Here is a 22,420-nt window from a genome sequence, read left to right on the forward strand (position 1 = left end):
CTTTTTTCCCCACTCATCTTTAAGGTTTTGACAGTTGGCAGATTTTCCTGAATCAGGTTGAATAATGTAGTGTTTGAAACAGAGCTGCAAGGGAATATACAAGCCACCTCACTGCATAGACTCAACTTAATTTAAAAAATAAAAAATAAACAGAAAAATCCAAACCTTTTAACTTCGTTCTTAAAAAGTCTTTGACACAGTGAAATGTCTTCATTGGTCAGTTTCCCCCTGTCAAATATCTCAGGAAAGCTTAAGTATGGAAAGTTGAAAGTATTCAAACTAAAGCAGATGTTATTCAAGTCACCAATTTGGCAGATTTCTTGTAGGATGTTTAGGTTCTTTTGCGTTAGTACTGAAGTACTTTAGTCCTGAGGAATTTTTAAATACTCGCTATAAATAATCGAAGGAGAAAGAATTACTCAGATATTTTGCCCAAGTCAGTTTATAAAAAAGCTTCCACACCCATGATAGACATACTTTGCAGATAACTTTTCTATGCTAATCACCTTAATCTGGTATCAAGATGGTTTCCTACAAAGAGAGAGCTTTTAGTCTTGGGTTTTTATTGGGGTCTCTTTGAATAAGACCATTTGAATAATATACTGTCTAACGTTTGGGGCACTCTGAGCGGGACACTCAAAGTGTGAGGAACAGGCTTCAATTTAGTATCTGCAGGCAAAAATTCTAATTCGTGTACAACTGAAGGTGGAGCAAAGAGCATGTGATTCAAATCCAAAAAAAATCCCTGTGTAGTTGGGAGAACTGGCTGTGGGAAATCCAGTTAAAAATAAGACATATTTTTGCAAATTCACAAACAGGGTATATGCCACTTAATCTCTCTCTCATTGTAAACTAAGTACCTTTTCCATCCTATTTGTTTCCAGTAACTTCAACTTCTCCATTTTTGTGATTTTAGAGAACCTGGGGCATAGAATTAAGGTGAGAGGCCCTGGGTTAGTGTAAATTTACATTGCTCTAGCTGTGAGTGTAGTGAAAGTGAAATCACAGCCAGGAGTAAGACTTTAGAAAAACATGATAATAATATGCTTCCAGATATGGGAACTGAGTAAGTCAGGGGTATTGAATGGACATATTAGAAATTCCTATCCCTTATGGGGTTTGAAAATGGATGGTAACATTCTCCTTTGTTAGTATAATCCCAAAATATTTAGACAAAAATGTGAAATTCAAACAACACTGGAGACACTGTTTGGTGTTATGGAAACCAAATATAACCACTGACTTTTTTTTTCTCCCCATGGCATCTGGAATGCTTGTAATTGGATAGACGCAATCAAAGCGACCATTTTCATATCACAGTAAATAAAGAAAACTTGAGCCTATTTAAGCCATGAATAACCTCAAGGCATTTGTTAGATTTGTTTCCAATATAATGTTAATTTTTTATATTTTTATATCCTCATCCCTCAGGGGAAAATCAGTGGTGTTGTTTTATAAGATAAAAGTAACATAACATGGATTTCTTTCCCCCTATATCACTGTGGTTTTTGTTCTAAAAAAATATTCTTCTTAGTGCTATCAGATCTTCCTTCTGGTGCTACCATAATAACCAATAGTATATACTTATTTATTTTCAAAAGAATCCCAGTTGATTTTTCCCAGATGAAAAACAAAGAGCTTGCTTCAAACAACCGTTCTCTTAGTTGGATCACTATGAACAAGCTTATAATCATAATTTAGAGCATATGTCAATCTATAGCTTTAATAAAAACATTTTCTTTTTTGGATTAAAGACTAGAATGTAAGATCTGAAACCATAAAACTCCTAGAAGGAAACTTAAGTGGTAAGTGTCTTGATATTGGTCTTAGAGATGATTCTTTGGATTTGACACCAAAAGCAAAGGCAACAGAAGCAAAAACCAACAAGAGGGGCTACTTCAAACTAAAAACTTTCTGCAGAGCAAAGAAAGCCAACGAAATGAAAAGGCAACTTTCAGAATGGGAGAAAATGTTTGCAAATCATATATTTGATAAGGGGTTAATATCCAAAATATATAAAGAACTCATACAACTCAATAGCAAAAAAACCCAAACAATTTGATTAAAAAGTGGGCAGAGGATTTGAATAGACATTTTTCCAAAGAAGACATAGGGATGGTCATAAGGCACATGAAAAGATGCTCAACATCACTAATCATCAAGGAAATCCAAATCAAAACCACAGTGAGCTATCACCTCTCACCTGTAAGAATGGCTATTATCAAGCAGACAAGAAATAACAAGTGCTGGCAAGGATGTGGAGAAAAGGAAACCCTTGTGCATTTTTGGTGGGAACATAAATTAGTGCAGCCACTATGGAAAACAGTATGGAGGTTCCTCAAACAATTAAGAATAGAACTACCCTATGACCCAGCAATTCCACTTCTGGATACTTATTCAAAGAAATAAAACACTCTTTTTTTTCTTTAACATCTTTATTGGAGTATAATTGTTTTACAATGGTCTGTCAGTTTCTGCTTTATAACAAAGTGAATCAGCTATACATATACATATATCCCCATATCTCCTCCCTCTTGCGTCTCTCTCTCACCCTCCCTATCCCACCCCTCTAGGTGGTCACAAAGCACTGAGCTGATCTCCCTGTGCTTTGTGGCTACTTCCCACTAGCCATCTATTTTACATTTCATAGTGTACATAAGTCCATGCCACTGTCTCGCTTCATCTCAGCTTACCCTTCGCCCTCTCCATGTCCTCAAGTCCATTCTCTACATCTGTGTCTTTATTCCTGTCCTGCCCCTACGTTCTTCAGAACCATTTATTTTCTTTTAGATTCCATATATATGTGTTAGCATACGATATTTGTTTTTCTCTTTCTGACTTACTTCACTCTGTATGACAGACTCTAGGTCCATCCACCTCACTACAAATAACCCAATTTCATTTCTTTTTATGGCTGAGTAATATTCCATTGTATATACGTGCCACATCTTCTTTATCCATTCATCTGTCAATGGACACTTAGGTTGCTTCCATGTCCTGACTATTGTAAATAGAGCTGCAATGAACATTGTGGTACATGATTTTTTTTTTGAATTATGGTTTTCTCAGGGTATTTGCCCGGTAGTGGGATTGCTGGGTCATATGGTAGTTCTATTTTTAGTTTTTTAAGGAACCTCCATACTGTTCTCCATAGTGGCTGTATCAATTTACATTCCCACCAACAGTGCAAGAGAGTTCCCTTTTCTCCACACCTTCTCCAGCATTTATTGTTTGTAGATTTTTTGATCATGGTCATTCTCACCTGTGTGAGGTGATATCTCATTGTAGTTTTGATTTGCATTTCTCTAATGATTAGTGATGTTGAGCATCCTTTCATGTGTTTGATGGCAATCTGCATATCTTCTTTGGAGAAATGTCTATTTAGGTCTTCTGCCCATTTTTGGATTGGGTTTTTTGTTTTTTTGATATTGAGCTGCATGAGCTGCTTGTAAATTTTGGAGATTAATCCTTTGTCAGTTGCTTCACTTGCAAATAGTTTCTCCTATTCTGAGGGTTGTCTTTTCGTCTTGTTTATGGTTTCTTTTGCTGTGCAAAAGCTTTGAAGTTTCATTAGGTCCCATTTGTTTATTTTTGTTTTTATTGCCATTTCTCTAGGAGGTGGGCCAAAAGAGATCTTGCTGTGATTTATGTCATAGAGTGTTCTGCCTATGTTTTCCTCTAAGAGTTTGATAGTGTCTGGCCTTACATTTAGGTCTTTAATCCATTTTGAGTTTACTTTTGTGTATGGTGTTAGGGAGTGTTCTAATTTCATTCTTTTACATGTAGCTGTCCAGTTTTTCCAGCACCACTTATTGAAGTGGCTGTCTTTTCTCCATTGTATATTCTTGCCTCCTTTATCAAAAATAAGGTGACCATATGTGCGTAGGTTTATCTCTGGGCTTTCTATCCTATTCCACTGATCTATTTTTCTGAAAAACACTAACTCTTAAAGATACATGTACCCATATGTTCATTTCAGCATTATCTACAATAAACAATATATGGAAATGACAGGTTTATCTACCAATGAATGAATTAGTAATGGAAATGTGGTGTATATATACATAATGGAATACTATTAAACCATTAAGAAGAAGGAAATCCTGCCATTAGTAACAACATGGATGGATATTGAGGGCATTATGATAAGTGAAATAAGTCAGACAGAGAAAGACAAATACCATTGTGATCTCACTTATATGTAGAATCTTAAAAAAAAAAAGAGTTCTGGCTCTTAAAATATAGAGAACAGATTGGTGATTGCCAGAGGTTTTGGGGGGAGGGGGGCCGTGAGGAGTGGGTAGAATGAGTGAAGGGGGTCAAACTGCACAAACTTCCAGTTATAAAATAAATAAGTCCTGGGGATGTAATGTACTCATGGTACCTAGAGCTAATAATACTGTGTTGCATATTTAAAAGTTTCTAAGAAAGTAGATCTTAAAAGGTCTAATCACAAGAAAAGAAATTTTGTAACTATGTATGGTGATGGATATCAACTAGACTTATTGTGGTGACCATTTTGCAATGTATTCAAATATTGAATCATGCCTATCTGAAACTAATACAATGCTATATGTCAATTAAACCTCAATATAAAAAAATAAGACAACTGGTTTTTATATCCTTTTTAAAAAAAAAGACTACCCATAGGTGTTAGGTTCACATTCGTTATCAGAGGAAGTCACTGGAATGTATTTATTTAAGGCCTGATACAATTTTTAAAAGTGCTCTTGTGAACAAGAAATGACTCATGTACATTGAGGAGCTCTTGAATATCACCTAGGATTCAGTGATGACTGTGCAATTAAAAATGCATTAAAATGCTAGGCAGCTTTCAGGCTAATCTAGGGAGAAAGAAAAGAGGGATCAACATTTTCAATCATGAAAGAAAGTGGGTATTTTTTGGGGAAAGGGGGTCACAAGCCAGGTAAGTGAGAAAGAAAAAAGGTGTGGATAGACAAGCTATTGAGTAGGAAGGGCAATTTCCTCAGACTTAGACTATTACACCCAAGTAGATGAATGCATTTTGAAAGTTACTCCAAGTGGTCATCACTGGCAAAATAATGCTTAAGAAAAAATAGACAAGACTCAACATAATCCTGAATTCTGAGAAACGGCTGGATCTAAAAAGCCAAATAAGGACATTTTAAAATATCACATGTTAAGAGTAAGATAGCATCACTGTAGTCATTCGGTAAAACTAACACCCATGATGGAATCTAATCAGAATTATAAATTATAAAGTGATCAGCCTGAGAGTATAATTTAAACAAATTTAAAATAGTATTTAAGAACTATAATCATCAATCATAAGTACAAACTCCCTGGATAGTATAGAAGACAGCACAAAAGGTCCTGAAAACGAATGACCATTATTCACACCTTATAGGTCTTACACAACATTCAGAAGTTGTTAATAGATATTATTCCTTACACATGCACAAAACCTCTGCATCTAAACACGCAGAGATGTATTTGTACACCATCAACCACAGACTCTTTTCTGAATACAACCTCCACATCTTTGGGCACGATAAACACACACAACCACATACACACTCATGAGACATCTGAGTCTGTGTTAAAGAACATGCTCCATCACTCATTCCCTTCCATGATGGATGTTCTGACCCCAAAACAGTTAGGATCATAATTTGCATTCAACAGCCAGTTCCTTCTTGTTCAATCAGATGCATAATGTCTATTTAAATTTACCAAGCATGAGAACAACAGCGGCTAGTGCAAATGAACAGCATTTTATAAGAACCTAATAAGAAAACTGACTTTCATGAAGCCAAGCAATCATCTTATAAAAAATCTTTTGCTATATAATTTAAATATTCAATTCAGTTTATTTAAAGTATTTCTTTAATAATAATTCAATATTCCAAAATATTAAGCACCATGTTACTATCATTTGCTGGCCTTTGGAAAATTTGTAGTTTCAGTTAGATTAAATGAGCAGTACACAAGGCTGAAATATTTTTATAATTTAAATATTTTAAAACCTTAAAAATTTATTCATAATACAGAAAAAGCCTGTTTTAATCCAAATGTGCTATTATGGCTCCTTTTTGCCCTAAAAGTAATATATTTCTCATGAAAATGAAGCATGATAGTAAAATCTGTTTACTTAATGGAGTTGTCACTGTTCTTTTTTCTAGTTAAGGTACTTTTTAAGTGAGTTAAAGTTCTGGCAGAATCTTTTATGGTTCATCGGGCTTCATTATTCTTTGAGTCATATAATTAAATAATCACATGAAATAAAAACATGGCAGTGCCTATCAATCAAAAGAGTTGTGTTCTCAGAGATCAAGAATCAAATGCCAAGAAAGACTCATCTAATAAGGGCCCCAACTGCCATTGATGTTACAGTGATTTCAGTGACTAAAAAGGTGATTCACTAACAAGACGTATAAGAATTTCTGTGACTCTAGCTGGCCACGCATTCTTGAGTTCTTTACAACCCAAGTTTTAATATCATATTGTCAATCATATGCCATACTTGTGAGAGGAAAAAAAAAAGCAATCTATAAAATAGTCAGTGACATCCAGACAAGATTAATTAACAATTTGTCGTTTTGCCAACAGGATTGTTTTAATGACACAACCTAATCAAAGTAACTTGTGACTGCAATCATCCACAGGATGTGTCAGAAGAACTTTTCAAACATGAAATATACACGTCTGCCTGAAGATGCAATGGACTTTCCACTGTTGGCTTTGGCATTCAGCTCTGTTTGTTATACACTCATTACATCCTGTACTCAGGAAGAAGGAATATTTAAAACAAACTTCTTTCCCTTGTAACTACTGCAGCTGCTTCTACCAAGCAATAAAAGTTGCTAGAGAAATCATATATACACATACATGTAAAATTAGGGAAACAAGCTGCTTTAACGCCTTGATTTAAAATAAGCTCAATCAGTAGAAAAGAAAAATGCTGTAATATACAGCTTGATGAGCAGCTGAGGACAAGAATATACTCAGATGCAGTTCTAGGATTCAGGATATCTTACTCAGTGTTTGAATGAGACGAAGGACATTTCTCCTCAATTTTTCTAAACTACTGAATGAATAAGTAAAATTTATGTGGGGAATGCAACCCAAAATAGACAGACACGTAAAATTTTCTTAAATATGATTCTGGGTTTTAAAGGCAGAAAAATGAAAAGTCTTGCTTCTGTTTAATTCTAATTTATAAAATTATATCATTTTGTAAATCCTAATTTAATGAGTTCTAGGTTAAAGGATACTTTTCATAAGTCAGCAATAAAATTACCTCAATGTTAACAATCATCCTTTAGGAGGAAAATATCAACTATATTGCAAAGCAATAATTAGAATATAGATTATTTTAATCTTTACAAAGATTAAAATCGAGAGGCATGTTAACACCTCGCAGGTCTACGGAAAAGACACTGAAAGTATCTGAAAAAAAAAAAAAAAGAAAAGAAAAAAGAACAGCCTTACTCTTGACGGTCGCCGTCCGGGTACAGTTGTAAAGAATAGCCAATTCCCCGAATACTTTTCCTGGACCCATCGTGCACAGCTTCACACCTTCTTTTGTAACTTCAACCTTACCATCTAAAAAGAAGGAAAAACACATCATTTTGATTCTCTCTCATGCTTCATTTCATTTGTTTCATTTCCAAGATGAGATGGGAAGGCCAGTCTCATTTTCAAAAATGCAAAGCAGCTACCAACTAAAACAAAGTCATCCTCAAGATGCAGTGCAAGAAATTCAATAAAATATGTAAGTTAAGAAATCCATATCCTTTCCTAAATTAATCACTGATAAGATTAGATATGAGACTTAAAGAAAACACCAAAAAAAAAAGACAGAGATAAAAATGGCAACATGTGAAATTATTCCAAATGCAATATTAGAAAACTCTGGTAATTCCAATTTTAAAGTCATTTTGAATTTGAAAGAAAAATTGAGTGTGTACGTTTTATACAGCACACTTCATACTCGGGAATTCTCATGTGAGTAAGGTAACTATTATGCAAAGGGAAATTACTTTGATCCTAGAGCATTATTTAATTGCAGCTCATGGCATCTTTTATTTTTAAACATCTTATCCGACTTGGGCAAGACTGTTTCATCTGCTTCCCAGCCCTGCAACATGGACTGTAAGGAAACCAAACTATAAGGGTTGAGAAAAAAGAAAGAGACACTGGGACTGTTGATATTCCACAAGGGATTTGGAAAATGAAATGCTAAAGAAGGAAAAAGTTAGGTAAACAGTGTGCACTGGGTATACATGGTTGCCTGAAAGTAAGGAAATGCTATTCATGGAGGAAATGAAAAAAATGCATTTTAAAAAAAGTCATAGCTATGTACACTAAAAATTCCATCACCTAACATAGTGGGGGAAGACATAAAAAGGCAACACAATCTATTCTACACTTAATCTTACCCTCTATTATTCCTCCCAGTAACTTAGCCACGGTCTACAGAAGGAAAACCTAATGCTTGGCAGTAGCTAGTGATTGAAAGGAACTAATGCTACTAAGTTTGTCCAAACGTCAGGTCTTCATGCATTGACTCCATAATTATCACTTTAGCTATGTGCTTCCTGTAATATTTAACTTTTTGGAGTTTTAGCTTTACATTTACTCCCTCCTTTTTAAAAAATCTATCCAGTTTTACCTAAGCAATAATATTTATAAAATTATAGGGTTGTTCAAATACCTATTGAGATCAAATCTTATATATTAAAACACTTTTTAAAAAGCTGAATTCATGTACCACTGATGCGAGATCAATCCTTCAGAGGGCACTGTTCTACCCTGAAAACTATTTCATCTGAATGGTATCAATGGAGAGAGAATGCTGCAGTAATTAGGGTAAAATTTCAGACAAAATCTACTCACTACTCTTGAACTGTGCATCTGTTCCTCCTCTGTGTGTTAAGAAGCTATTTAGGAATGAATGTATCCAACAATCCTAAAAGTTTGGAAATACTTTTATGCAGGTATGACCACTAAAATGTCTAGCTTTTTCATGCCTTACTTCTTGACTTCAGGAAGGGAAACTTTCTCTTGATAGGTACATCAAAACCAGCCCAGGAAATTCATATTTTTTTAAGCTTCAGTTACTCCTCCCATGACATCCCCACCCAGCCCTTTCTCTCAATGGCAAGCCTAATCCTCTAGAAATTTCATCTGCCACTCAAGAATGAAAGATAGGCTCAGAATACAACATAGTTAAGACATTTATACATCATTTGAAGTCAGACCAGGAGTTAAGTTCTGGTTCTCTTATCAGTTCCTTACTAGCCTTGCGTCCTTGGGCAAGATGTTAATTTTTCTATGCCTCAGTTTCTTCATTAATAAAATGATAAAAGCAAAGTACCTATCTTATTGTGTAGTTTATAAAATGAAATGAGATAAAGCAGGTGCAGTGCTTAGCATAGTGGTGGCATATAGCAAATCTCAGTAAACACTACCTGTTATTATTGGTATTATTTACATTATGTTTCTTTCTTACCATTTAAATGTAGGTAGGGCTTATTAGATTACACTGAAGCACAATATTCCATCATCTATTACAGAAGCTAATCAAGGTCCATGTAGGATAATATTTTTTCATTTTTGTTTTTTAAATGGAGAAAGGATTTGTTTCAGATTTTCTCCCTATGGGGGGCTGAGGAGAGAACTTTGGGGTTTTAATCAATATCACACCCAAAGAAGAAAGAAGAATCTCAAGAATTCACACTGATCTACCTGGCAGAATGCAGTATTTTTTTTTTTTTTTTTTTTTTTTTTTTCTGTACGCGGGCCTCTCACTGCTGTGGCCTCTCCCGTTGCGGAGCACAGGCTCCGGACACACAGGCTCCGCGGCCATGGCTCGCGGGCCCAGCCGCTCCGCGGCATGTGGGATCTTCCGGGATCGGGGCACGAACCCGCGTCCCCTGCATCGGCAGGCGGACTCTCAACCACTGCGCCACCAGGGAAGCCCAGAATGCAGTATTTTTGTACTCCTTCCTACTTGGCTATGTACAGCCAACATTTGTTGTAGTATTGCTTCAACAACTATAGTCTTATGGTGGACGTTCCCACGAATAACATAGTAACAATTTTTCACACATTATAAAATTTTTTTGACTTAAAGCTTTAGCTTTAACTATATTACTAGAACTAAGAGCAGAATGAATATTGCCTAAAGAACTTTCATACACAGCTCATTTTGTACAAGTCTGCTTTGCTGTCTCTTTGGGTCCCACGGTTTAAAGTCTTCAGTGGAAAGGAATCCATAGGAATTAGACCACTGCTAAGAATTCTGCTGGACAGTTTCAGAGTTAGGTCTTCTTAACCACTAGCCAAGCTAAAAAAAAAAAAAAAGACCAGACATTGGGAGTCTTGTTTTAGCTCAGTGGTTTCTTAAAAGGCATCTGTGGACCCATCACATCAGAACTAATTTATAAAATCCAGATATTCCTCCCTCTGGGAAACTAAATGTCCCTCCACCCAGTGACCACTCTACTTGGTCCTAGAGGCCCTTACTTCTCTGTAAAACCATGCTCATATAACACTGATCTGTTTTAACTTATGGACAGTTCATCTTATAACTTGTTCATGTTTCCCATTCTCATATGACTTCTAGAAGGTTCACAGCATAATTGTATAGGACTCTGGGGTATTGAATTTGTGCAAACACTCACTTCTGGTTACAGCTCATTTTCCTGATCTGATATTTTCTTAATTTTCTCAAGATTAATTCACATTTTTGGAAAAGATAGGTATAAGTGATGATATATATATGAATAATTAGTGTTGGTAACAGAAGATTGAATTCCATATTAATTAGAATAGCAAAAAAAAATTTTCAAATACTTGCTGAAACAAAAATAGAAAGTTGGATGTCAAAAATCTTTTCCAGATTAAGTTAAACACTGCAGATTCAATATATGCACAATAGCCAAGGAAGAAAGGGATCTGATCTCATATAATAGTTGAGAAAGGTCTAAAAAGCACTGTATTTCTTTTTTTTAATGAACAGAAAGATCTAAACGTTAAACAGAAACAAAGTGTTTGTAAATTGTTACCCTGAGTCATAATTTGATCACTTATCCTTCCTCATACCTGTTGTGGGGATGGGGAGTGAGTAATTTAGGGAGGCAAGATCAACTGGGCACTAAAAAGAAAGAAAGGTACACACAAGGCATTAATGAGAGTTTTTTGAGAGACATTTAGAAGTGCTGTCATTTCCAAGAGCCCAATAAGATGAGTTATTGATGTGAAATGTGAATTTGGTTAAGCTCATTCACTGTGCCACACACCAGCCTTGAAACAAAATTAGAAGTGATTATACATTTACAAAGGATTTCCAAGTATGGACTAAGTGGTTCACTTAAGAAAACTAAGAACAAGACAGTCAAAAGTTTACTGCATACACCCAGCAGCTCTTATTCCCACCTGATCAACCTCCTTTAAAGTATTAGATTCATCTTGAAGCCACTCCCCTCATATATACTCCTTTATCACACTGTGTCTAAAAACAAGATTTGTTTTAAATGGACTCCATGTGCATGGAAAGTAGGTAGGCCTACGTGTGGTAATTTTGGTTGTGAGGGGAGGGTTGTGAGGGGAGGGATATGGAGAAGCAAATAGGGAAAAAGTCAAGTAGGTTGAATATATAGCACACTTGTGCAGAGGCTTACAGCACTGTAGAAATAGGCCAGCTTGGAGGTTTTTATATAATTATAATTTGCTGTTAACTTTAGGAATATATTTTGATGAATTTACCTTAGGTCAGATTTGATTAATTTCTATTTCTTTAAACAACAGAAGAGAATCATTAGCATTTATTCATGACTGTCTTAATACTTCAATTTAGTTTGATTTTCAAATAGGTTAGATTTCAAATCAAAGACTTTTTTTTAAAGAATAGCAGGAGGACATTTTCGAACATCCTAGTAGAGTTCTAGACTTTTTCCATGATTTTTCCTGGCTAAACTCAACAGCAACAAGAGGCTATTAAAACTGATACTTGAGGAACTCCTAATAATCCAAAATGTGGTTAATTTATGTCTTCTACTTCTGCTCTTTTTACTCATTTTTTTAAATTTTTTATTTTTTTGCAGTACGCGGGCCTCTCACTGTCGTGGCCTCTCCCATTGCAGAGCACAGGCTCTGGACACGCAGGCTCAGTGGCCATGGCTCACGGGCCCAGCCGCTCTGCGGCATGTGGGATCTTCCTGGACCGGGGCATGAACCCGTGTTCCCTGAATCAGCAGGCAGACGCCCAACCACTGCGCCACCAGGGAAGCCCTGATTTTTTTTTAATGTGATACTATACTGGTGTTATTTTTACTATGCCCTATCTCTATGAGGAAAGGAAAGAAACATTCAAATCATTTTTATTTGAACTTTGCTAAACTGCTAAAGTTATTTGTGCGAGAGATGTTGGAATGCTGGCTAAGATAAAATGTAAGGGTTATTTATAGTTTCATTTGGCTCTTTTTATCACTCCTGCCATTAGCATGAATAATTGAAAGCTTTATCACAGTAACTTGACTGTATTTTTTTTTCTACTTCTGGTACCACATGCCCATTTATGATCTGCAATGGGCTGAGTCATAAGTACTATATTTTGCCATTTTGAGCAATAATCAACCTACCTGTTGCTCTTTGGTATCACTATTTATGTACCACTTTTGGGAAATGCTAAGTGTTAAGAGATCCATAATAAAGCATCCATACTTTCATCTATCTTTTATAAGAATCAGTAGGTCCTATAAATAAAAGAAGACATTGAATTTACAAGGAGACCCAGAATCTCCTGGCTTTGTTTATCTTCATGGGTTTTTCACTAACTGGTGGTTTTGTACCATAGGACTTTCATGATAAGGCAAATCAGTTTAGAGATTTACTACTGGCAGGCTGAGAAAGAATGGTTGGCAATAACCTAATTATGAACACTCTGTGCTTAGTTCCAACAATCCTGGTTGGAACATTCAAGACAACTTGATTGGTCTTTAAAGGGAGACAGTTGTTTTATCAAAGGTCTGATCTAGACAAGACCTTCCATCTCTTTCATTCTCTAATACATTCATGATTTTGTAGGTTTGAGACCACAGCTTTTACATTATGTATTCTCTCATGAGGGTTTCTGTAGCTCCTAGCTTCAGTAGGAACATTCAACATTGTGGTGGTTGAGCTGTGCTGTGACCAGCATATATACATTTTCTCTAGGAGATGAGGTTACTTATGTATCTTGTTTTTTTCCTTTTTAGTTTTATTTAGATGTAATTGACAGAACACTGCATGTAGGTTTAAGGTCTATAGCATAATAACTTGACTTACATATATTGTGAAATGATTACTACAATAAATTTAGTTAACATCCATCATTTCATATAAACACAAAAAGTTTTTTTTCCATGTGATGAGAAATTTTAGGATTTACTCTCTGCTTTCTCAATGGATTAACAATACTATTATATTGAACTTGCCTTGTAGGGTCATCTTAGATGGGGGTTACTGTCATCTGGGAAGCAAGTAGAAATTAATAAGGCTACTATGGGCTAACTAAAGGGAAAAGCCATCTCATTGCCAGGGACACACACTATATTCTTAGACAGTGTTCCTTAAGAATACTTCTTGTCAGTCATTTATATATGTCTTCTTTAAGCCAGTATAAGGAAAAAGACTGTCTCACTATGAGATGAAAGTTTGTTCTTGAATTAAAGAAGGGCAGTGTGTCAGCACCTTATCAGTTCTCTATTTAAATTTGATTTCAAGCCCAAAAGGATATGGTATCTCTGGATCTAAACTCCTGCTCCTTAAATGAGGTGTTAATTTTGATTGAAAAATCATTTTTTGGCCATTGAATAAAAGCCTGTGAAAAATTGTCCTGTTTTAGTATTTAGTATTACGAGTTTTCTTCCTAAGTTTGCTTTAGTGTTTTTTGTTTTTTGTTTTTGTTTTTGTTTTTTTTTTTTGGTTTACCAGTTTCTCATTACAGATTAGCGATAAGAGAAGGAGAGAGATGGAGACAGAGACAGAGAGAGAGAGAGAGAGAGAGAGAGAGAGAGAGAGAGAGAGAGACCATAGGTTTTTCTTCCCTAAACTATTTGTGCTTTCATAGTTTCTTTAACCATCAGGTCCTTATAATACTTTAGATGGGACCAAGCTTTCCATTCAGAGAAGTCACTTCTTTGATATTATCACAGCAATAATTCTTACTAGAAGCACAAAATCATCCAAATGGAATGAAACAGAATCTGAGGTATAAGAGGCTAGTTAAGGTTCAAGCCACATGAGTGAAGAATTTTGTTTCTTCTCCTTCAATTAGGCACATCTGACTTCCCTTCTGGTCATGAATGCTATAAATATACTTGATACAATATTTCTTTGTACTAAATTACAATAGATTATAATACATATTGAATATGGAATAAAATAAAAAAACATAAATGAGGCATCTAGAACTAAAAATCTCACCTATGAAAAAAAAGAGAAAGAGAGAGAGCTAGGTTAACATACACATCAATATACTTGAATTTCACTTTTTGTTTTGGTTTCTAACTCCAAGGTCTTAGGGCATACATATCCACAGAGGAAACCTACATGAGGAAACAGACTGAAATGTAAGCAATTTGGATACAGAATATCATCTGAACCATCAGAGTGAAAGTCTGGAATGAGCAACTTACATTGCAGCACTTCTGTCCTTGAGGATACTTAAGGAGTAAGAATTTACTAAACCTATTGTAGATGGCTCAACCATTGACATGACATGAACAAGACTCTGGAAGGATTTCACAAATATCATGATTCTATAATCTTTCTACACATTATGTTTTGAAATTCTAGCACTTTAAAGTATTCAAAAGGCACTAAATAAATATCTGTGGACTAATTTCAATTTCTAGTGATGAAGAAAGGTAAAGACAGGCCAGAGAAGAGATATTCACACATAGGAAAGGAAAGGATCATTCCCTGAATAATCAGAGTTGAACAGATAATTTGTCTCAAGTTTATTAAGCTTAATTTTAGCCATGTATAATGCATTTTTGCTCTATTATTTCTATGATACATGAGCACCTCAATTAGCCTAAACAATGAATGGCCCTGTCTGTAGTTACTTAGAGACAGGCAAATGACAAGTACTATTATCACTGTCAGACTTGTGGGCACTCATCATATGATTTTTGTCTTTGTTATGTTTTAATATTAAGTTTGGGAGTTTTTTTTTAATAAATAAATTCATTCATTCATTCATTTTTTTATGGCTGCATTGGGTCTTCATTGCTGCTTGCGGGCTTTCTCTAGTTGTGGCAAGTGGGGGCTACTCTTCGTTGCGATGCACAGGCTTCTCATTGCGGTGGCTTCTCTTGTTGTGGAGCATGGGCTCTAGGTGAGCGGGCTTCAGTAGTTGTGGCATGTGGGCTCAGTAGTTGTGGCTCATGGGCTTTAGAGCACAGGCTCAGTAGTTATGGCGCACGGGCTTAGCTGCTCCATGGCATGTGGGATCTTCCTGGACCAGGGCTAGAACCTGTGTCCTCTGCATTGGCAGGTGGATTCTTAACCAATGAACCACCAGGAAAGTCCCTTGGGAGAGTTTTTGATATAACATGATGGTTCTCAACTGGGGTCAGTTTTAATTCCAGGGGATATTTGGCAATGTCTGGAGACATTTTTGGTTCTAGGGAGGTTTTGAAACTAGGGAGGTTCTGCTGGCATCTGGAGGGTAGAGGAACACTGCTAAACATCCTACAATGCACAAGGCAGCCCACACAACCAAGCATTATTCAGCCCAAAATGTAAGTAGTGCCAAAGTTGGAAGCCCTGGAGTCAACTATGTCCATGTGTATACAAAACACTCTACATTTAAAGGGACAATTTTGACTTCCACTTTAAAAAAAAATCTCTTCTAGATGTAAATTGCAAGCTAAAAGTAGGTTAATACTGGGTTGTAATATTTAAGTAATCCATGTTGCCACTAGATTAGGATAGAATTAGAATAAAGACACAAAGCTACTTTACTGAATAATTTTCCCCAGCAGGTGTCACCTGAAATAGAAGTGATTATGAAAATTTTTTGAAGGAAGACTTATAAGAATATCCTGATGTTAGAATGACAGCCATTTTCCAGGCATACTTGAGAATATCAGGTCCTGGCTCTACCATTGACTGGCTTGGAGACCTTGGATAAGTTATTTAACTCTCTATGCTTCCATTACCTCACTACAGATTTGGTATAACAATAACTTATTTAATAGGTTTTGATAATTGGGTAATGCATGTGGCCAGACAAAAAATATGTAGGTTAAAAATAGTTCCTGAGGAAATTCTCTTTTTTCTTTTTAAAAGAAAAAATACTTTGACAGGCAGTTTTAAGGAGCGAGAGGCAGGGTCCAAGGTCTTGGTTCATAAAATTTAGGAGTGGGAAGGAGGAGAGTGATAAATGAGCAGGAACAAGGAAAAGAAAAAGATGAGCAACAAGCTGGAGATTTCAGCGAGATGGGCCTGCAGGAAAGCTTCATGTTGAGGAGGCTAGAAGACTTTTAGTAGGAGGGATCTCTAATGTACAATATTCAGTTAGTTGTTGCCAGAATTAATGTCCTACATTTCTCTCCAAATTAATCTGCTTCACACAAATTTCCTGTGTGAAGGGCTTGGAGGAAGATAAAAGCTTGAGGAAAGATCCATTGCTTGGATACATCAATAAACGGAGAGGCAAGGAAATGAAGAATGAGTGATAATGCGAAGTTGGAAAGCAGGAAATCTTGGAGTAACTATGTAAATTACATAATTATAAAAAACTAAGGACTCAGTAATTGGCAGATATTTTAGGGGAGGACACCAGTCTTTTCACAGGATGTCAAATGGGTGCTTAATCCAATTTCACCTAAGACTAGAAAGGTTAGAAAAGAATCCACTGTGAACAAGATGTTTTTGCTTCAATCAGAGATTACGTCTTCTTTATCCAAGTTCACTTGACACCTTTGTAATGGCTCTTATGAGGCAGAAGAAGGAAGAGTTTTGAAATCAGAAGTTCTAAGCTAATATTCTGGTTTCACTGCTCTTGAAATGTCAGACATTTAGGTACTCAGTTTCTCCATCAGTGCGATGGGAATAATAGCTACCTGCTTCACAGGATTAGTACGTGAAACTTATGTGAAAGAGTTTGGTGTGCGATGAAGCTTTCTACACATTAGTATACACTAAACTAATTGAAGGGCCAATCATGTAACCCTGCAGTGTCTGGTTGTAAATAGGAGGAGATTAGTAAATTCTCATGAGTGAATACATGGGAATGTAAGTGAAAATGACACACTGCTGTGATCACACTTGTGGGAAAGCTTTAAGATTTCATTTAAATTATATTGCCTATGTAGTCCAGAAGGAGAAAAAACAGTGTGGTTGACCCTTGAGCAACTCGGGTTTGAAATGCATGGGTCCACTTAGATGCCAATATTTTTTAATAGTAAATACTACAGTACTATTGAAACTGAGCAGGACCCTGTGGGGCTCCTGGGCATGGAAGCCTTTCTATGTCCCCCATTTCTTGTTTGTAGGGAACAGACTCCAGCCTCCATAACCTTCCCTGAGTCCAAAAGGGAGATTCAAACAGTTGCTAATAAGGGAAATCAGTGGATGCAGAGACAAGGGAAGAGCAGCCAAGAAACAACAGTGCAGCCTTGGGGCAGGGTCCTGGTTCCACCTCAAGGGATACACATAATAATATCTTTGAGCTCTTTACAGAACTGAACCCCCCAACAAATGGAGTTACATTCTTCATTCCAGAGAAGACCAACTAAGGCCAGATCAAAGGAACCAGAGAAGCTCATCTAGAGATTACCTGAGACCAGATTAAAGGAGTGCAGGCTCTACACACACCCTAATCTGATCAGCAACCCCGTCCTTGAAGCATTGCAATAAAGCTCCTTAAGAAATCCTCCCAGGTTGGGACACACAGTTTTCGAAGATGGGAGACCACTGTGTCCCCCTTTGCCTGGCAAAACAATAAAGCTATTCTTTTCTACTTCACTCAAAACTCTGTCTCTGAGATTTGACTGGCACCGGCGCACAGAGGTCAAGTTTTCAGTATCACTATACGGTCTGTGGTTGGTTGAATTCACAGATATGGGAGGGACAACTATAAATTTTACTTGGATTAACTTGTGCTTGTTCAATGGTTAATTGTAATTAAAAATGTCAACCTCCCACTCTACTTAGTAAAAGTATTTCTGCACTGTAACTTATTTTACCCAGCAGTACATTTTTCACAATGTGTATTTTTATTTCATAGCTTAGATTATACTTGATGTGACATTTGTATTTCTTTCCCCTTTAAAGTAGTTAGGATTCTCCAGAGCATAGAGCAAGCACTTATCTACCTTCACATTTTTAAAAAGCAGACAGAAAACAAAACAGAAGCAAAAACAAAGAATAACCACATATCCTGCAAAATACTCTGAACAGCTATAAAAAGATTAAAAAGAATGCTTTCTCGAACTTACTCTCAAAAGCAGTTGTTCAAATGGCCTGGAACAGGTGGGAGTGAGAAGAGTTGGTTTGAAAGTTATTCCCCACACAAAGAAGATGAACTTTGTCCTCATGTGCCACTGAGAACAAAATAAGGTGGATCCAGTATAATATTTTAACAAGTTAAACTGAGGGTGGAAGAAAACTACTAAACACCCCTCTACCTGGCAGTCAGGGGAAATGGCAGATTAAAGTCATGCAGAAAGAGAGCTTCATCAGTTGATAAACGAATAAACAAAATGTGGAATTCTGTTGAGCCATAATAAGGAATGAAGTATTGATTCAGGCTACAATATGAATCACCCTTGAAAACATGCTAAGTGGAAGAAACAAGTCACAAGGACCACACATTATTGAAGCCAAGCAGGACCCTGTGGGGTCCTCCTAGGTACAAAAGCCCCTCCATGTTCCCCACTTCTTGTTTGTAGAAAAAGGCTTTAGTCTCCTAGACCTTCCCTTAGTTCCAAAGATCAAACTCAAGCAGTTAATAAATAGGAAAGTGAGGGTATACAGAAACAAAGGAAAAGCAGTCAAACAAGAAAAGTAATGATAGCTTAAATGACAGTTCAGCAACTAAACAGAGTTGTAGTTCCTCCTCAAGGGATATACATAACAATCTGATGCAAAACTTTGAGTTGTCCCGAAGAAACTAAGACATCCACCCATGCAGAGGATGCTAACCATGAGCACATAGACCCCAGACTAGTTGGAAGCAAAAGGTTGATGATTAAGATTCCCAAAACATCACCCTGTTAGCTCACCACCAACCATCAGAAGAGAGCCATGCACCCTGCAGCCCTCACCCCAAATATTGCTATCAGGGAGCTTGGGTCTTTTGAGCATTAGCTACCCATTCTCCTTGCTTTGTGTCCTGCAATAAATGCTGTACTTTCCTTCACCACAACCTGGTGTCTGTAGATTGGTTTTGCTGTGCAGTAGGCAAGTGGACCCAAGTCTGGTTCCATTTATATGCAATGTCCAGAATAGGCAAATTTATGGGAACAGAAAGTAGATGACTAGTTGCCTAGGGCTGGGAGAGATATAGGATTGCAGTATGATGGCATAGGGGTACAGGGTTTCTTTTACAATAATGAAAATGTTCTAAATTTGACTGTGGTGATGGATGTACACATTCTGAATATACTAAAAGCCACTGAATTACATCTTAAATTAGTAAATTGTATGGAATGTAAATTATAAAAGAACAAGGACTTAGCACAGGCACATAATAATTGCTCAATTATAAGACTGGCCATTAATGCCACTCATAGTATATTATCCTTTAGGAGAATGTTTAAGAATGAGATGATTTGGCCTCTCAATCTTTTTCAAATAACCTTCCTCTTCTCCTTTAGGACACTCACACCAACATTTCTCATCATGCATGACCTCATTTTCCTTCCCAAATTACCATCAATCCCTTCCCAACTTCACTGTATGACTAACGACGCCAAAATCATCATTCAGTCATGCGACCAATAACTACAAATACTTCTTACTGTAAGCACAATTAATCCACCCAATTATATTTGTTTCTTCACTAAAAGTCTTTCCTAAGCTTTTGTTCACAAGTGACATATAGCTCCTTTTCTGGATTCTCTGTCACCAAACTAAACAGCAAAGATTATAGAATCATTTTCCTTGATTACTGTTCTGATAAAATATCCCTCTGCTCAGAAATTCTCAGTAGTTTTTGTGGAGTTAAAAATCAAATTCCTGGGCTTCCCTGGTGGCACAGTGGTTGAGAGTCCGCCTGCCGATGCAGGGGACACGGGTTTGTGCCCCAGTCCGGGAAGATCCCACATGCCGGGGAGCAGCTGGGCCTGTGAGCCATGGCCGCTGAGCCTGCGCTCGGCAACAGAAGAGGCCACAGCAGTGAGAGGCCCGTGTACCGCAAAAAAGAAAAAAAAGAAAATCAAATCCCTAGCGCTGTATATCCAGTCTTCCCACAAACTGGGATCTTCCCTAGATAAACCTGACACTGAATCTTCATCTCTGTCAATCTCTTATTCAAACTTCATGGTCTAGCTCAAAGGTTCTTAGCCTAATAGAATTCAGGATGGGCGGGGGGGATGTCTGGGAATATGGAGATTTAATATATATATATATTCTTTATTTTTACTAACCTCTGATTAAAATGTAGCATTTCCACAGTAACAAACCATATTAGCTTAACAGTACTCGTGACAGTGTCATCAATAAAAATTACATTTTATTATATGACAGTTATTGCAGAAATCTTAAAAATTGTTTTTGCTTTTCACACTTTCAAACACATGGCAGTTAATAGATACATTGTTAGATATCATTTAATGTGTTAAAATATTCATGTATTAATGAATCACAAAGTTTTATTATTTATGTTATTTTTTATGTACTTTGTTTCCTTGGTAATCTAGAGTAGCCAATTATATGCACTTTAGAATATTTTGAAATGAGGTCTCTAGATATCAGACTTCTGCAGAGGTACACAGTACAGAAAAAGATTATTCAATTAGCCAAAGGTTCTTAATCTTCTAGATTCCTCATAGAATCTTACTATGGTATTAATAACTATCACTGATGGCTCAGAATTTGCATGAGATAGAAAAGACAAAGTAGATTAAAAGACAAAACAAAACAAACACTATCCTTGCTGGCTGGAGTACTTATTAAAGTCTAACATTATGGATTCCATCTCACTGTTTGTCAACTAAAGTCAATTGACCCCCTGGACATCTGGTGTACCTCTCACCTTAGAGAGTTATTTTATTAATATGTCTTTGGACATAGTTAGGAAAGGGGGAGTGTTGGCTCTACCAGCACAAATCCAATAAGATAAAGGAAAGCATACTAGACATACTGCTTAAATGGAAACCACAGAAACAGAGGCTTTATCTTGGATATTAGAAAAACACTTTTGTCACATTTTTGTTAATCACCCTTCTATTCTATTACTGAGGAACTTTTATAAAGAAACCCAAAAGGTTTAAAATATTTAAAAGGATGTGAAGTTCTACCTAATCTTGAGCAGCAATTAAAGAAACTAATTCACACAAAAAATATTATTCCTAATGACTTAGCACTGTCCATGAATAATTTTTCCCTATCTACAAATGTCCTAAGTAATTTATGTTCTGAATTGAAGTACTCCTAAATGATATTAGTGTCCATATTTCAGTTTTCCTAGATTTTAGTTCATCCATTGACTCACATGAAGAACAGACAAGGAGTTTTCTTTTGAGCAACTAGTTTCCTTTCCTTTTATAAACTCTCTCCCACACACCCACATCCCAGAGAAGTAAATAAAAGGAATTTGCACTCTGCCTCAAGACAGGGTAATGATTACCAACAGATCCAAAGGAAAAGTTGTTGTGTTTTATGTTGTGAAGATTCTGAAATAGATGTTAACTGATGCTGTACTACTGGCTAATAGACAGTTTTTACATAAAAATTGGGATATAAGAATATACCCAAATAATATTATAAGAACACTCTGGTATCTAACCTACTAGGACTCAGAATACAAATATAATATAGAAGACTTTTGGCACAGTATGATTTTAAATTATGCTTGAACACTAAGAAAACACTCTGCCTTGTATATCACTGCAGCTTCACAGGGAAAAATAATGTTAAAATTCACTAGCCCTGGGCCTTTATTTTTAATGCTCGCCTAACAAGCTTTGAAGTCCATGGTCTCTATTGGGAAAGTATAAAGTCATGAAAGATGGCATGGGGCCTGTTGACATCTCCAAGATTATAAAGTAAGAATAAAATTAAAGCTTTTCAGTGAGACCAAGACAAAGAGCTTACATAAGTTCTTCACATTTCCCACATATTTTATTCATTACAAAGCACAGCAAAAATCAGAAGACATTTCCTGTGCTAATACCACCCTGTAGAAATGAGAAAACACTAAAGGCATAGGGCTATT

General features: G+C 36.3%; 1 protein-coding gene across 2 annotated transcripts in view; it reads right to left on the reverse strand.

Annotated features, from left to right (window-relative positions):
- Nucleotides 1–22,420, reverse strand: part of PRKG1 (protein kinase cGMP-dependent 1) — a 1,245,509-nt gene that overhangs the window by 754,652 nt on the left and 468,437 nt on the right. For both annotated transcript variants that reach the window (XM_082633213.1, XM_082633214.1), the window contains exon 3: nt 7,474–7,587. In XM_082633213.1, coding sequence (XP_082489339.1) covers nt 7,474–7,587 — 114 coding nt within the window. The remainder of the gene's footprint in view (nt 1–7,473; nt 7,588–22,420) is intronic.

This window comes from Mesoplodon mirus (assembly GCF_964341445.2).
Source record: "Mesoplodon mirus genome assembly, chromosome: 2".
NCBI lineage: Eukaryota > Metazoa > Chordata > Mammalia > Artiodactyla > Ziphiidae > Mesoplodon > Mesoplodon mirus.